Below are 16,010 nucleotides of genomic sequence, written 5' to 3'. Positions count from 1 at the left end.
CTGGAACAGCAGCATCACTGCTGCTGACAGGAAGAGACTGAACAAACTCATTAAGAGAGCCAGCTCCGTCCTGGGGTGCTCGCTCGACACAGTGGAGGTGGTTGGTGACTGAAGGGTGATAGCAAAACTATCATCCATGTTGGAGAATGCAAGGTTAGCATTTGGCAGTTAAAACAAAGCGTACAGTACAGAATAACCCCGATATTAACTGAACAATAAACATTGACACACACACACACACACACACACACACACACACACACACACACACACACACACACACGTTTGACGTGCTAGTTTGTATGAGGTCCTTTTTGGCAGTGCAGAGACTTCATTGAGACATCATTACCAAGTCCAAAAAGGGCCAATTACAGAAACCGCCACTGCATCGTCCAATAACCACCTTCATGCTTGAAGGTTTCAAAGTGAAGCTGCATGCGAGACGGCCACTGAGCGAGTGATCCTTTACAAAGGTAACGGGGGACATCTGGGGCCAAACTAACAACACATGATGAACACACTCCCCCAGTCAATATGAACCTCTTACCCAGGGGGCCCCGGGGCCTCTCTTTTAGCTGGCCGGCCCGGTGGGCATCCTGGATGGCTTTGAGCAGCCCGGGCATGTGCTCGCCAAAGCGCCTCAGCCGGTTGGAGCTGCTGGCTTTCAGCGTCAGCAGGTTCCTGCTGTTGGCGTCGATGGACTTCTGGAGGCCGCTCTGCTCGTTCCTTTAGATGCAGAGAAAAAAACATTAGCTTGGAGCATCAATGATTCCTCTTCCTGATTCACTGCCGTGTATCTCCTTCAAACCCCCAGTTGATATATACCTTTATTGTATTGAAATGGCATCAGACTAAAACTGTGTCAAAATGAAGATCACAATTCAGACAGCTAGAAAGGGTAACCACTATCTTCAATAACAACACCCATGAACTGCTGAGCGTCTGGTGGGCTACCTGAGCTTTCCGAGCTCCTCCTTGGCCCGGTGGGTGGCCTGCTGGTACTGTTCGATCTGCTGGCCCAGGGTGGAGTCCTGATGGCTGAGATCCTGCAGCTCCGCCTGCAGCTCCTGCATGCGTCGGTCCTTCAGCTGGCTCTCTGCTCCGGTGGCCTGACTGATGCTGAACCAAACCACAAAGACATCAGGGGTTATGAATTTCACCGATGAGGAACTGCCAAAAAAAACGTTTGAGTTTCACGCAACATCGGGAAAAGAAAACCTACCTGAGCTTGAGCTCCTTGATCCGTGAGCACAGCTGGCCCCTGTCCGACTCCAGGATCTTCAAGCTTTTCTTGCATAGATGAAAGGTCACCTTACACACACACACACACACACATACACACACACACACGTTGAAAACTCGGGCGGCTAAACTGTTGATGGCTGATTCCTGGTTCCACGTTCACGCAACACAATGACCACATAGACGCTTCAACGCAGTCCTGAACCTCTTATGGTTCTGCGTTGGGTTTTAGTAATCAGACCAATCATAGCCCTTGCTGCTGCGTCGCCTCGACGGAAGGTTACAATCTTTGGGAGGCGGACATCAGGCCCTTGTGGTGGATGTAAGGAGGGTCCGCAAGGACGTAAAGGGGTCCGTAACCGCCTTGTGTTGCATGAACGTGGGACCATAATCAGCCCATAATCTGCAGCTGGATGCTACTGTGTTTGACAGATAAACATGCGTCACAAATTTGGAAAAGTCTGACTAAGTCAGAAAAACACGGATCCCAGTTTGGTGAGCCCAGCCTTAGCAGGTGTGGTTCAGTACTGACCTCTCCAGCCTTGAGCAGGCTGTCCTGTCTCTGGGCCACCGCCTTCAGCTGAGTGGACTGGGGCTGCAGCTCCTGGACGCGCTCTGTTAGGCCGTTCAGCTGGTCGTGAATCTGCTTGTATTTCCGCTCCCCCTCAGTGACCTTGTTCTGTGCGCGCGCGCGCACACACACACACACACACACACACACACACACACACACACACACACACACACACACACACACACACACACACACACACACACACACACACACACACACACACACACACACACACACACACACACACGTCGGGCTAAACATGGCAGAATCTTCCCAGCAGAAACAGTACGAGATATTCAAAGGCAATAGGGTTAATAAATAAATAGCTTTTATTTATTGAATAGTGCCATGAGAGCTATTGTCGAACCTTCCATTCTTCAACTTTGTCATCGAATTTCTGTGTGGAGAGCTGGTCTGACTTCAGCTTCTGCCGCACGGGCAGCAGCTCTGCCTCCATCTCAGCCACCTGCCACACAACAGCACCTGCACTTTACACACGCTAGTGGCCCTCTTTCTACTGCAAGGTATCCATCTACTGACCAGCAGGATGACAGAGCATCACATGGGACCAGAGAGGAGACAGGGTGGTCTTACCAGGCACCAGGCCATCTGCTTCTGCAGCTCCTCAAGCTTGGCCTGCATGTCGTCCAGCGAAGACAAGCTCTTGTAGTTGTCCTCCTTCTCCAGGTATGTCTTCTTCAGATCCCGCAGACACTGTAATGCAGTTATACACAACTGAGCACCGGGTGGATGTGCCTGGACTGGCCGTCCTGGCTTCATGGGTTACACAGAGTCCAACGGGACAAAGGTACCTCCTACGCGGCCATGAAGAAATGGATCCGGTTGTTTGTTCTGATTAAATGGTTAGGTGCTCACCTCCCCATTCTGCGACACTTTTTCCTCAGTATACTGCTTGGCTGTTTTAATGGATATAAAGTCTAATTTCATCTGCTCCAGCTGAGTTGCCTTCATGAAAAACTGAAATGGTGGAAAAGGAAAATTGTACAAGCAATTAAATCCTATATTCGTAATAAAAATATTAAGTCTGAAACACTTACATGGTCAACGCCGAGCAATGATATGCGTGACCTAATTTATATGAAATATGTCACTCTACCTTGTACTTGTCCCCCTCGCTTTTAGAGTGTAGGAAGTGTTTGCTCATCTCTTGAGTGAGGATGGACACAGGGTTATTGACCTAAAAAATCAATTGCCAAAAACAAACGAGTCAATCTGGATTCAGAAATTAACGTGCCTTGAGATAAAAAGTATGAAAACAGTATTGTACCTGAATATTAAAATTGTCCAGAATTGACATGAGGTCTTCTTTTTTGGTCGACACTATTTGGCCTATATGAGGGGAGAATTTAAAATATTAAATATTTTGGTGCAAAACTGCCACGATCAGGAAGTTACACACACTGATTGGTTTTGACTTCTTAGTATTACTACACTAAAACAGTGATGATCAGAATCTGGTATTAGCTGTGGAAATTGTAGTGCATGCTTTATACAGATGTGTATGGCAAATATAAACATACATCTCTAAGCCTATATTTTTTATAGTTGAGTCGTTACCCGATTTGCTCTTCAGTTTGAAGGTCCTCATTCCATCTCGTGTGAGTTTCAGGTCTATGATGACGGCTTGCCCGTAATCCTCCAGCTTGTAGGCGTCTCGGCCTGTGTTCCGCAGAGTGACCGACACCTCGGCAGAACTGGGAGAACAATGAACATTAAGCTGGGTACACACTACAGGATCATTTGCCCCATTTTCTTCCGACTGTTCAGCAAAGCCCTGATTTTTTAATGGTTCTCAATTTATTTATTTATTTTCAAATACTAAAACCTATACGAAAAGAAAAAATCAGTTGTCCTTATTTTTTGGAACAACAACATTTCTCGAGACAAATAAGGTATATCTTATCTTATATTATGTGGAGACATTGTCATCATTGAACAGCGTTTGTCATGCGAGACAGAAAAAGGTTTGGATTAGCCTAGGTTACGCTATTTTTACGTTTCATTGAGGAGTTTACATTAAAGCATCTTTCCCGAGGCATCAAAGTGGGGAATTGGCAATGAAAAAAAATCCCAAGATTCCCATTATTTGGAGAGCTGCGGCACTTTCTTTACCTCTCTCCTTCCTTAACAAAACCCTTGAGAGAAGCGCCTCTGTTGGTGGCCTGGGCAGTCCCGCCAAGGGCTACGATCAACGCCGTGAGGACAGCACTCTTCCCACCTGACGCACAAGAACACATCCGTTTAGTTGAAGATAACGTAAATCCTTCGCTACGAGTCATACACATATTGTAAACAGTGGTTGCACTCACTTCCATTGTTGCCAACGACAAAGTTGACATTGGAGCCGAAGGTGAATGGGCCCAAGAGAGTGTGACACATGAAGTTCTTGAGGGTGATGCTCTCCACGATGCCTGCTTCTCCCTCCTCAGCCGTGCTCTGGAGTTGAGCACAGAAAGCACATTTACCTTTAAAATGTCTTACAGGACAGATACAGATGATCGCAAATGAAACAAAGGATCACGACCAAGACGTTCTATTACCATCTTTTTTATTTGGTGGCCCCTAACAATTTGCTCTCACCCCATTCTGCCACAGTCATCATGGCGTTTGGTCACGTAGCATTCATGAGTGCAAAATTATTTGAAAGGATGAACTCACTAGAAATAATTTGTAAAATGTTTTGATTGGTCTTTTTCTTTTGCACTTTTATCAAAAAAAGTTTTGGCCGGTAATTAGGTTAAGAGATTTGTTCTTAAAGGGGTGATTCGTCATCCAGACTAGTGTGTTTTGTTTGTATGCTCTAATCTCGATCAGCATTAGTGCAACAGTGCAATTTCATTGAAACTTGAACAGTGTACAAATCACCTTTATAGATACGCGTCTTATCTGGAACATTATTATGGATTCTGGTTCCAATGAGAGCACTCAAATAACGTCATTACACCACCATATTAGACACAGAACAAGTCTTAGTCAGAACAAGTCACACGCTCCCGTGGCTCCGGCTCGTCCTGTGTGCATCCACTTTACATTATTGCATTGTTGGGGAGAACCCTTTTATATAATTTTTGTTTTGTTTTTGCAAGCTCTGATAATCCCACAAAATTATCCTACATCGACATAATAAATGGTCTTGAGCCCTTTAAACAGATATTAACTGATAAAATGATTCAATTAATGCCTTCTCCTTGTGGAAAAGCCAACAATCCTTCCTCCCGTGCACAGAAAGGAGGGGCTCTTCACAGAGACAGGTCTGTTGTCAATGTGTTGGTGAGCAAGAGAAACTATTTCATGCCGCAGCTGAACAATGAAATAAGAATTTAACCATTTAAGACTTTTTTTTTATGCATTGAAAAAACTAAATCGCAGATGGCTTTGTTTTCTGGAACGGAAACAAATAAATAATAATGACCAGCCCAAGTGTGAACTAAACGTGGTGAAATACAGAATTGGCTCGATAGCTGGCATGAGCTGCTTGTCAAAGTAGCACATAGTGGTAAACGAGATTGATATTGAAATATCCTATCCTACCCTACAGGTTTCTCATTTTTCCCAGGAAGTTAGGGGGTAATGAGTTAATGGTGTGCTCGAGATGCATCGTACACCAACCGCACGAGTTGCTCGTGACATAATTTCCTGGCTTGTAGCACTTAGGGGTGTGCCAAAATATCGATACTGCGACATATCGCGATATTTCGTCTTGCGGGACGTTATCGATGTGCTGACGCCAAATATCGATATTTAAAAGGTCCCATGACATGAAAATCTCACTTTATGAGGTTTTCTAACATAAATATGAGTTCCCCTAGCCTGCCTATGGTCCCCCAATTGCTAAAACTTGTGTTTGGTGTAAAACGAGCACTAGCTGTTCTGCTCGCCTTCGAAAAAAACGGAGGCTCAAGTGCGCTGATTTGGAATGTCTGTATTCTTGACGTCATCAGGAATCTCAGCTCCTCCCCTTACTCTGCCTGGCCCGCCCAGAGACGTTGGCCCGCCAATGAGACTCGACCATGCGAGCGCCACATGTGTGTGTGTTTGTGTGAATACACACACTGTAACGCAAGTGTTTCTTGTCGGTTCTTTGACGTGTCTTGTATTTCCACAACGAGACTGTTGTGGGGGTTATGTTATCTCAGCCATGGTTGGGAAGGAATTGGGAGAAAGGAACTTTGGCTTTGACTGGCTGAAGTACATGAACTGCGTCATGCCGCCGGTTGCCGCGAGGCACCATCGCCCGGCAGCAGGCAGCCGGCAGCAGGCAGCGCGCGGTTCAGTCGACTTCAGGTTGATGTGAAAGTGGAAGAACCAGAGACGTCGCAGAACCCGACAAAGTAGTTTGTGATTCATTATATCGTCTGGAGGCGCACACCGCTTTTGGCCGTGATAATATGTATTAAATGATATAGATTTCTATGTATTATATGATATTTAGATATAGAGCTCCAGGACTGTATCGCAAGTGTTGTACACTTCCTTGTTGTTATTTCGATAACCGTTCTGTCGGACTCTCGTCTCAGGTATTTCTACAACGAGACTCGTATTGGGGGTAATCTCAGCCAAGGTTGAGAATGAATTGGGGGGAAGGAACTTTGGCTTTGACTCCCTCAAGAACATGAACCACGACATGGAGGAGAAAGGGATTGTTGGCGGCGAATGTCTTCAGCTTGAGACCCGCTGAGGGACCACCGCCGGAGGCGGAGGTGCCTAAGCACTGCCCGGGAACAATCCCTTTCTCCTCCTTGTCGCGGTTCAGTCTACTTCACATTGATGAGGACGTTGAAGAACCGGGAACGTCGGAGAACCCAACGCGGTCGTTTGAGATTCATAATATCGGCTCACACATCTTTTGGCGGTTATAATATATATTATATGATATAGATATCTATGTAGGCTATATGATAATATTTTGATATAGAGCTCCAGGACTCCCGTGTGTTCTAGAATATTTACAGAACACGGCTAAAGGCTGTGTGCGCCTCGCCATTGCGATACATCCACTGTAAACAGAGCGAATGAAACTAAGCAATGAAATATTTTCTGCATTTATTTTGTTTTCTAATTTTCTGTTACTTTGCATAAAATGTTTTTGTAATAAATTCTGAATTTCTTCAGTGACACAGCTATCGTGATGTATCGTGGGTGAAATTTCTTGCAATATATCGATAATCGCAGAATCGCTGTATCGTGATATTATCGTTATCGTGGGTAAAATATCGTGATAGTATCGTATCGTGGGGTACCTAGTGATACCCAGCCCTAGTAGCACTTATAGCGATCCCTTTTGTCTTTGTGGCCATTGCTACACGATGAGTCGGTCATTAGCTAGTCATTGTGGTTTTTAGCTATATTAGCCTCTTTAGCAAACCAGTTCGAAAAAACCACAAAACTTTACAACGTATTGCTCGCACAGCAAGGCCGTGCAATGCAGAAATTGGTGACCGCATTGCGGTCACCAATTTTAAAATAAAATCAAAAAGAACGACGTTGCACAAATACAAAGAAAATACATCTAATTACGTGCAAAGCCATCATCATTTGAAGAGTTGTATGGTTTTCTTCGCTGAACTCGGTTGACTCTCAGACTCCCTAGTGGATTTGACCAAAAAGGGGAGTGCCTCGTGAAATTTCGCAAAGAAAGCTGGGAAATTTTCCACTTTTCCACTTGTGCGGGTGGTGTACGACACCGATTACGAGTTTTTATTTAATTTTTTCTGTCATAATAAAAAAAATAAAGGAAAAATTACCGTATTTTCCGCACTATAAGGCGCACCGGAGTATAAGCCGAAGCAGCTAAATTGAATGATGTGTACATATACAAGCCGCACTGGACTATAAGCCACAGGTGTTTTAATGTTTAATTACCATTAGGGTTGGCCCGAATGCCATTTTTCGAATACTCGTTGGTTTTTCCGAGCGAATATTCGAATACTCGTTCCAGAAAAAAACACCATCAAAAACACCATTAATAATCCCTATATACTCATTATATTGACCGGGTATTCCCAAGACGCTCTGCAGCAAGCCAGTCACAGTTGATTGGCGCGGCGCTGTACAGCGACCATAAACAAACAACTAAGCTAAGGTTTTAAGTATTACTTTTCCTCCAGAGATCCCGCTAATGTTGTGTTATAAAGTAAAGGGAAACAAGATATCCATTCTTCCTCCACCTCTCTCGCTTCTCTGCTTGGTGTCGCTGACGCTTATAGTTTGCCTCCCTCGCTCTGGTAACGTCACGTAGGCTACGTGAAAAAAAAAAAAAAAAAACGAAGCCCCGAATACTGATTTAAGCTTCGAATACTAATTTTCCGAACGAGTATTCGAATAATTCGGGCCAGCCCTAGACGAAGGTAGGCCAAAAAAGCAAGGTTTGTGAAAAATTTGGAAGTTTTGTCTTGTCCGATGACACCGTTACAGACTACGTTGTCTGCTTTGAGTGTGAGATGCTGTACAAATACGACGGGCATAAAACAGGTACATCGAACCTACTTCGGCATTCATGCCGTGGGTCGGCTCCACAGCCTAACAAGCCTTCCTCCAGACAAGCTCATTCAGAACAACCCTTAATGCCTGCATTCATGAAAAACAAGTTTCCCCTCACAGCAAATCTAAACTTGTGGATGACTTTGTAGCATTCTGCTGCTCGGACCTACGTCCGTTTGATGTCGTCTCTGGAAAGGGATTTACTCGTGTGGCACAAGGGCATAAAATGTCGGTGCACAGTTAGGATCAGTGGACGTAGACTCTGTCCTCCCCTTTGGCGACGGGGCCAAAAAGCGGGCCAGGAAAGAAAAGGAGAGCCTAATCGAGCTGATTAAAAAGGCCATGAAAAATGGAATAGGCATCACAACAGACATGTGGAATAGGGCTGTAACGATACGCGTATCGAAACCGAAATCGCGACACTCAAAGCCACAAACCTGTCTCGCGGTGTGAGAAGGCAAAAGCGCGATATGCCCTTTCCAACTCTCCGGTCAAATTGTCCAATTGAAATTTGCTAATAATTGTCTAAATAATAGTCTGCTGACAGCGTCCCCTCCTATGCGACGAGATGCCCTCTGTGATGACAGCTCTCCGTGGCTACGGAGGATTGCATTTCTCCACAGCCGTCGAAGTCCTCATATGCGATATGAACGACATTTATCCTGAGTGGGCCAAGCGCGAAAAAAATTGCCTCTGTGATCCTGTCTATTGTTTTGTGTGATTTGACTGGCAGTCTGTCTGCTTATAGGTCGGAATGAAGCGGCCACCGATTATTGACAGGATGGGTACTTTATTCTACCGGACTCGTTCGCTTCTTCACTAGACACACGCGCTACCGCTCGCTCTCCTCGCTCGTGCACTCGCTCGCTGACGTCACTCACACACGCATACGCACACTGCCAATCTCGCGCACACACATATGCTACTCGTAACACTATGCTTTGTTATTGCGACGTTCATGTTAGACGTTCATGTTTTCCCCCCATCTATTGAAAGTTAGGCTATTAAACATATTGCATTCTATACGGCCTGATTATGTCATTATTTAAGCTACATAGACTAATAAGCGCTAATAAGGATATTTGACTAAACCAGCCAAACAGCTGAGGGTTTTTGCCTACCAGCAAAAGGCATCCTCCAACTGCAATCTGTTTCTGTATCGTTACAACCCTGATGTGGACTGACAGCTTTCATACGAGATCGTACACAGTACTAACATGTCACTTTGTTACTGAAGATTGGAAAAATTTCAGTCGAGTGATTTCCACCTCAGAAAAACGGCCCCCAACATACAAGAACAGATTACTAAAGAACTTCTTGAAGTTGGCGTTTCCCATGACAACATGTCAAAGGTTGTCTTTGTAAGTGACCAGGGCCCTGCAACATTAAGGCCGCACTCAAGAATTGTAATTGGATACCCTAGGCAGCGCACGTACTCAACGCTGTTCTAAAGCACACATTCGAAGAAAGGGACGCAACAGATTGTATGGCCGAAGTGACTGACCAGATTATTCAGTGCAAGCATCTGGTTGCTTACCTTAAAAAGTCTGGCAGTACAATTGCCTTCCGCATGCTGCGGTTCAGGAGAGTGAAACAAGGTGGAATAGTAAGGCAGAGATGATGAACTCAATCGCGAGGCAACACAGTGAGATTCGACGACTGCTCGAAGAAAAGGGTCAAGAACACCGCTTCGACGGCATACAGGTGGAGGTCCTCAATGCAGTTGGCGAATTCTTGTGTTGCAGAATTCTCTGCAACACATCCGCAGACGTGCCGGAGAGCTCTTGAGCGAGAAGATGATCTTCTCCCCTATCCATAAAATTGCCGCTTTCCTCTCCCCACGTTTTAAGACCCTAAAGATGCTCTCGCCAGATGAGAGCTTGGCAGTCCAAGTGGAAGCAAGGAGACTGACAACAGCCCCCATTCCAATTCTGCAGGTTCAGTCTGCGCAAAGTACAAGTCAAGGTAAATTGAAGCCTTATTCTTACTTATAGCCTGTATTGTGATATGGTTTATTGTGATATGGTATCTGTGACATGCACATGCATTTATATTTTGTTCTAAAATAAGTAAACGTTCAACTACTTACCTATTTGTTGCCTGCTTACTAATTCAGTGTTGATATTGTGTATGTTTAATATTTATTAAGGATGCTCTTGTTATATGGTTACCAAATATAGGAAATCAAAACGAGTCTCGTTAAGATTGATAGAAGAACCTATTTGGATTATAGGAGTAAAGGCCAAGGGCTACATATAAAACTAGAACTGCAAGCAGTTATGCAGGGGTCCAAGAAGTGTGCATTTCGCCGGCACAACGCGACAAGAAATGTGCGTTTCGCCGGCACAACGCAAAGCATGTGTTCAAAACGCTACCCTGAACCTGTGGATACAAAGGATTTGACTGTGGTAGGAGTAGCGAGAAGTCAGTGTAGCGTTTTCGCGGCGAAATCTCGCAGAAGATATACAATTTCCTCGTTTATTGCGCCCCCTAATGGCGAAATTTTCCGAATTTTTTATCGAACGACATTAAGGTTAGCACCAACATGTGTGTAAAATTTGGACTCGATCCGATGTCTAATTTTGGATTTCTTTGGATTTTTGATATTCCACGTCTAATTTAGCTAATAAACCAATATTCAAAACGCTACCGTTTCGTCGTCGAGGGTCGGATCAAAAAAGTGTTCCATGCATTCTTTGCGTGTGCGTCTGAAGATGTCGTGTGCAAAGTTTGGTGTTGATTGGTCAAGAAATGTGGGAGGAGTAGTGAAAAAACAGTTTAGCGGTTTTCGCGATTTTGCGAAAAAAAATTATCGACGCAAATGGGCGTGGCCTATGCCAAAAGATGCAGCAGACTCCAGTGAATCTGTGTGTATAAGGTTTTGAATGTGGGAGGTTCGGTGTGGGAGTTATAGCCCCAAACGCGTTTTCCTTGGTATAGCGCCACCTAGTGGCCGGCATGTCTGGATTTGGTCGTCTGCCGTCATCTCACGTACCTGGATCTAGTCATGCAATTGGTGTGTGTGCACCATTTACGGTTTGGGCTGTGGTCCCACTTCTACGGGGGAATAATAACAAACACTACAAAAACAATAGGGATCCAACCTGTTGGCTTGGACCCCTAATAAAAAAGGGACTCCATAAACACGAACTAAATAAAACATGACTTCTGTGGCATTGAGTGTACCTGTTGAGAGTGATGATAGTTCGGTCTGACATTGTTCTCTTGCTCTGCGTCTTCCTGCTGACGACTGACTCGTTTATGAGGGGGTTCTCCTTCCGACGGAGCTCTCTTGTGAGCCATCCTAACGTGCAACTGTTGCCAGAAACAAGGAAGTAAATTATCTTTAATTAGAAACGTCTTTTAACGACCCCTGGTCGTTTCAAAATACAACAAATTGGACAAAAGAGTAGTAAAATAAGCCATCGTTTCCTAATATTGTAGAATGTAACTGTCATGGACTGTACGACTTAAGACTATCGCAATGTAGAACCAATAAGTTATCAACGTGTTCGAATACAAGTAAACCTACTTTCTGAATCAAAACGAATGTCCCCAATTCAGTTTGACCGTTTAATGCTCCTTTGGAAGTCCACCGTTTTATCCATGGCACAATTTGCACACACACAAAACCGAACTGACGGTAGACATGACACCATCGCAACAACGAATTCGCGCGCAATGTAATACAGCGAGACCTGACAACAGTTCGTAGCATAGGTACATTTGGTACCAGTAAAGATGTTCTTGGGGCCTATAACATGCCACCGGAGTGCCTACCTCACCTGAGTCAGCCTCCACTTTCAAAACACGGACTGAATAAAAGTACACCACGGAATGTGTATTTATGTGCCTGCTTTTTATGTGCTTCTTCTTCTTCTCTTTTATTTTCCGGCAGCCTGTATGCCCTTGCGGCACATTGCTGTCACCCACAGGACAAAACATACTCAGAAGACTTTATTTGCCATGACATGTAAACATGTTTGGAATTTGTTTTGGTACAGTGGAGTTTACAAGAGGACAGGACAAGACAGTGCAAAACCAACATAAATAGTGCAAAATGAGTGAGTAAATAAATAATATAATAAATATAGAGTGCCAAAGTGCAGAGAGCTCACGTGATTGGGTACAACAGACCATTAGATCACTGAGTGGGGAGACTGGTCAGTATATTTAGTAATATTCATGCAATTGTGTATTATGCCTTGTTAACTACTTAAGCGTCAAATCCCGCCGGCGAGAAAGTTGTAGTTACACCTAGCATGTTCCCCCCAACATGCTAGGTCAATTTTCAGCATCATAGGGTTGAGTGATATAGTCATGTCATACACCGTCTGAAAGCTTAGAATCTCAGGAATGTCAACCAATGTCAACCATTCGGTGGAATAAATATGTTTAATGAATATAGATCAAATATATCCTAGTGTCTTAGGTCAAAATAGCCCCCCCCACCCTCCCCCACCCTTGGTGCATTCTTACTTTATCGTCGTTGTGGATATCCTTAGCAATGAGTTGATACTTCATGTTGGGTCTTGAAATGTTCATAAGAGTCCACAGAAATCGAATATCAATATAATTTTTTGTTCTAATTACATTGTGTATATGCACAAGCCATCTTATACAAAGCAGCCGAAAAATAGGAAACCGAAACGCTGCAATGTTTTTTTGTAGAAAACTGCTTTTATGTTTATACTGGTTTTCTTTGACTTTTAGAGACACCATCAATATACAAGTTATAGCCTACTCCATGGCTGATCTATTGCACTACTAGGGCCTACTTTTATTATTCCATTGTATTAGCCTACTCAACATTACAGACAACAATCTGTTTTATTTCCAGACAAAACTGAAGACCAGGAACTGTAACCTGGGAACCTGGTATGTGTGTAATGCTGGAGGTTGTATGTATAGCCAGATGAAATAGTCTGATGACTAGTTGAATAGTGTTTTTTATCACTGAAAACTCATCAGTAGTAGTAGCCTTTGTTTGCATACCATTTTGTGGTTTTGGGAGAGTAGGGTGTCAAGTACAGACACAAATAATTGTTCTTTCTTCTTCAAGGAAGATGATGTTGTCCTGAAGGACACAATTCAGGCAGCAGCATGGTGCCAGTTACAGTCTTTCAAGGACAGCGTTTCTCTCCCAGAGGTCATTGGGATGGAAGGTTGGGAGCAGATGGCAGCATCAACACAGCGCAAATCCCATGACGGCGGGATGAGGAAGAAACGTGGAAACCATTCCAATTCTCATTCAGATTACATACTGACTATGAACTGTTCTGTGTGGAGGTGATGGACAGGAGAAAGCTGAAGGTGTTTGCCTCTTTTGAGTCAAACACCTCTCCCCCTCCCCGTGACGCCTGCGCCACACGACTCCAATGTAGTCTGATGATGCAGCATAATGGCGGCGCTTGGCAGCTATGGCGGCGGTGACGGCGATGTCGGGCGACAGAGCGTGAAGCGAGAGTGGCGTCCACCTCACTGAGGAAGGCGTCAGTGTGTTCCCCCCCCCCCCCACCCCCCCCCCCCCCCCCGTTGAGACTTTGTTTGTTCTACTCTTTATTGATTTATCTTTTATGTTAATAGTTTACAATCTATTTTTTGTAGTTGTTATTTTTTAATTGTTTTGTTGAATAAAAAGACTGTTGTTAGTGCTCCTGTGATTGGTGTAACTTAATGTGCTTCACACATGTAGCTTTTCATTATGTCTATTGAGGTAAATTTTTTGCCCTTAGATGTGGTCACTTCGTTATTCCTCACATTACATCTGTTAAGGTCATACCTTTGGGTCCCAGTCTTCATAGTTCCCCAAATCTTATTTTGGCTCTTACTGGGCCTGTAACTCTCACAGACAGACGGGTACAGGAGTTCGCACACGTTGCATTGTTTACAGGCAAGGGTGGATTACCGCAAGGGCACACCGGGCACATGCCCAGGAGCCCAAGGGCGGTGGGGGGCCCTAAGCCAGAGCTTCTGTGTGAAGTCGCTGTTAGTAACTTTGAATGTTGCATTGTCGAAGCAATCAGTAGAGAAATACAAAAATTCAAGCGAAAACAGCAATAGTAGGCCTATTAATACTGAGTAAAAAAAAAAAAAGATCACTAGGGGGCACTATTTCAGATAGTGAATTTGAGACTGGTCACGAACAAGGCACTGTGATTTAAACATGGAGCAACGGCGAACGGTTGTAACGTGAACTCTTAAGTGGAACCTAAATAGGTCCATGAGAGGAACAGCTAAGCGAAAAAAAAATAACCAAGAGAAAATGTATTTGCAAGTCGTTTAGGCTATGCTTAACTTTATAATAGTTCCATGGTACGCAGCAAGAAAGATACCCAGTCACAATACTCCCGTACCATCTGTTTGTATAATTTAATTAACAGCATGGGCTCCCGCTAGCTTAACATAGTATTACCGTTTACTCTTGCATTAACAAGAGCAGCGGAAATCTGCTGGGCCTATCTCACAAAAATCGGAAATGACGTCACACCGGGTAAACATTCTTCCGGCGTAGTCAATTTTGTATTGCCGTCAATGCAAAAATGGATCGTTTCTTCGCTACTTCCCTGGTGGGTTTTCCCAAATTGCGATTCGAAGATGTGCAGAAGATTGTGGAGACACACTCAGCAACACCACAGCCCAGCCTGACAATGGGGTACAAGTTTTTTGTGGAGGAGTTTGTACGCAATTATCAAGGTAAGTTGTCTTAAGGTGTTTTGTTGTTGTCAGTAGGCTACTCAATGGCACGACGCTGAAGTTGGCATCCGATTCGCAGCATCCGATTCAGCAGCTGGTCCACTTTAAATCGGTCCTGATTGAAAACCACTACACCTAGACTCTTCAAATCTGGACTAAATTATCACAGTGAGGCTATACATTATAATAAACATAGTTATAGATTTGTGAAACCTTTTTTCTATTTGTGAAAATGCAATACAGGCTAATTTTAATGCTTTTTAGGGGTCCAGACTGCATTAGAACGGGTCCTGATTGAAAACCACTACACCTAGACTCTTCAAATCTAGACTAAATTATCACAGTGAGGCTATACATTATGTAAAACATAGTTTCAGATTTGTGAAACCTTTACCCTATTTGTGAAAATGCAATAAAGGCACATTTTAATGCTTTTTAGGGGTCCAGACCGCATTAGAACTGATCCTGATTAAAAACCACTACACCTAGACTCTTCAAATCTGGACTCAATTATCACAGTGAGGCTATACATTATGTAAAACATAGTTTCAGATTTGTGAAACCTTTAACCTATTTGTGAAAATGCAATGCGGTCTGGACCCCTAAAAAACATTCAAATAAGCCTGTATTGCATTTTCACAAATAGGGTAAAGGTTTCACAAATCTGAAACTATGTTTTACATAATGTATAGCCTCACTGTGATAATGTAGTCCAGATTTGAAGAGTCTAGGTGTATTGGTTTTCAATCAGGACCGATTTGAAGATTCTAAGTGGTTTTCAAGCCGAATCGGATGCTGCGAATCGGATGCCAACTTCAGCGTCGTCTCAATGGCCGCCTTGCTCATTCATGTTTTGTGATGACAAGCAAACCATATACGATCCATATAAATCGTCAGAAATATTGTCTGTGTGTGAAATGTGTGTAAAATGATCATATTTGTTACGTGTAGACTAATATTATGAATATAATTAGCCCTGGTGGCTATGAAGTCTCCG

At 43.8% G+C, this 16,010-nt stretch overlaps 1 protein-coding gene and 1 long non-coding RNA gene across 4 annotated transcripts in view; one reads left to right on the top strand and one right to left on the bottom strand.

Moving 5' to 3' along the window:
- si:dkey-119f1.1 (Structural maintenance of chromosomes protein 6-like) overlaps positions 1-12,245 on the bottom strand; it is a 66,074-nt gene extending 53,829 nt beyond the window's left edge. Inside the window, exons 1-14 of one of the 3 annotated variants that reach the window (XM_030344828.1) lie at positions 12,103-12,245; positions 11,504-11,632; positions 4,147-4,273; positions 3,950-4,055; positions 3,395-3,531; positions 3,105-3,166; positions 2,934-3,014; positions 2,693-2,794; positions 2,411-2,530; positions 2,184-2,282; positions 1,775-1,921; positions 1,223-1,311; positions 955-1,119; positions 548-726 (exon numbers count right to left, since the gene is read on the bottom strand). In XM_030344828.1, coding sequence (XP_030200688.1) covers positions 548-726; positions 955-1,119; positions 1,223-1,311; positions 1,775-1,921; positions 2,184-2,282; positions 2,411-2,530; positions 2,693-2,794; positions 2,934-3,014; positions 3,105-3,166; positions 3,395-3,531; positions 3,950-4,055; positions 4,147-4,273; positions 11,504-11,620 — 1,531 coding nt within the window. In that variant the 5' untranslated portion in view covers positions 11,621-11,632; positions 12,103-12,245. Of the gene's footprint in view, positions 1-547; positions 727-954; positions 1,120-1,222; positions 1,312-1,774; positions 1,922-2,183; positions 2,283-2,410; positions 2,531-2,692; positions 2,795-2,933; positions 3,015-3,104; positions 3,167-3,394; positions 3,532-3,949; positions 4,056-4,146; positions 4,274-11,503; positions 11,633-11,849 lie in introns of all 3 variants that reach the window. The other 2 variants (XM_030344827.1, XM_030344826.1) reach the window with 2 other exon arrangements.
- LOC115534143 (uncharacterized) lies at positions 12,210-13,488 on the top strand. Its single transcript, XR_003974291.1, has 3 exons — positions 12,210-12,381; positions 13,158-13,195; positions 13,380-13,488. It is a non-coding gene; the product is annotated as an uncharacterized LOC115534143 (long non-coding RNA).
- The last annotated feature ends 2,522 nt before the right edge of the window (positions 13,489-16,010 follow it).

The sequence above is a fragment of the Gadus morhua genome, chromosome 21, assembly GCF_902167405.1.
Source record: "Gadus morhua chromosome 21, gadMor3.0, whole genome shotgun sequence".
Lineage (NCBI taxonomy): Eukaryota > Metazoa > Chordata > Actinopteri > Gadiformes > Gadidae > Gadus > Gadus morhua.
The sequence above is the reverse complement of the archived record's forward strand: the minus strand, read 5'-3'. Positions and strand labels throughout refer to the sequence as shown.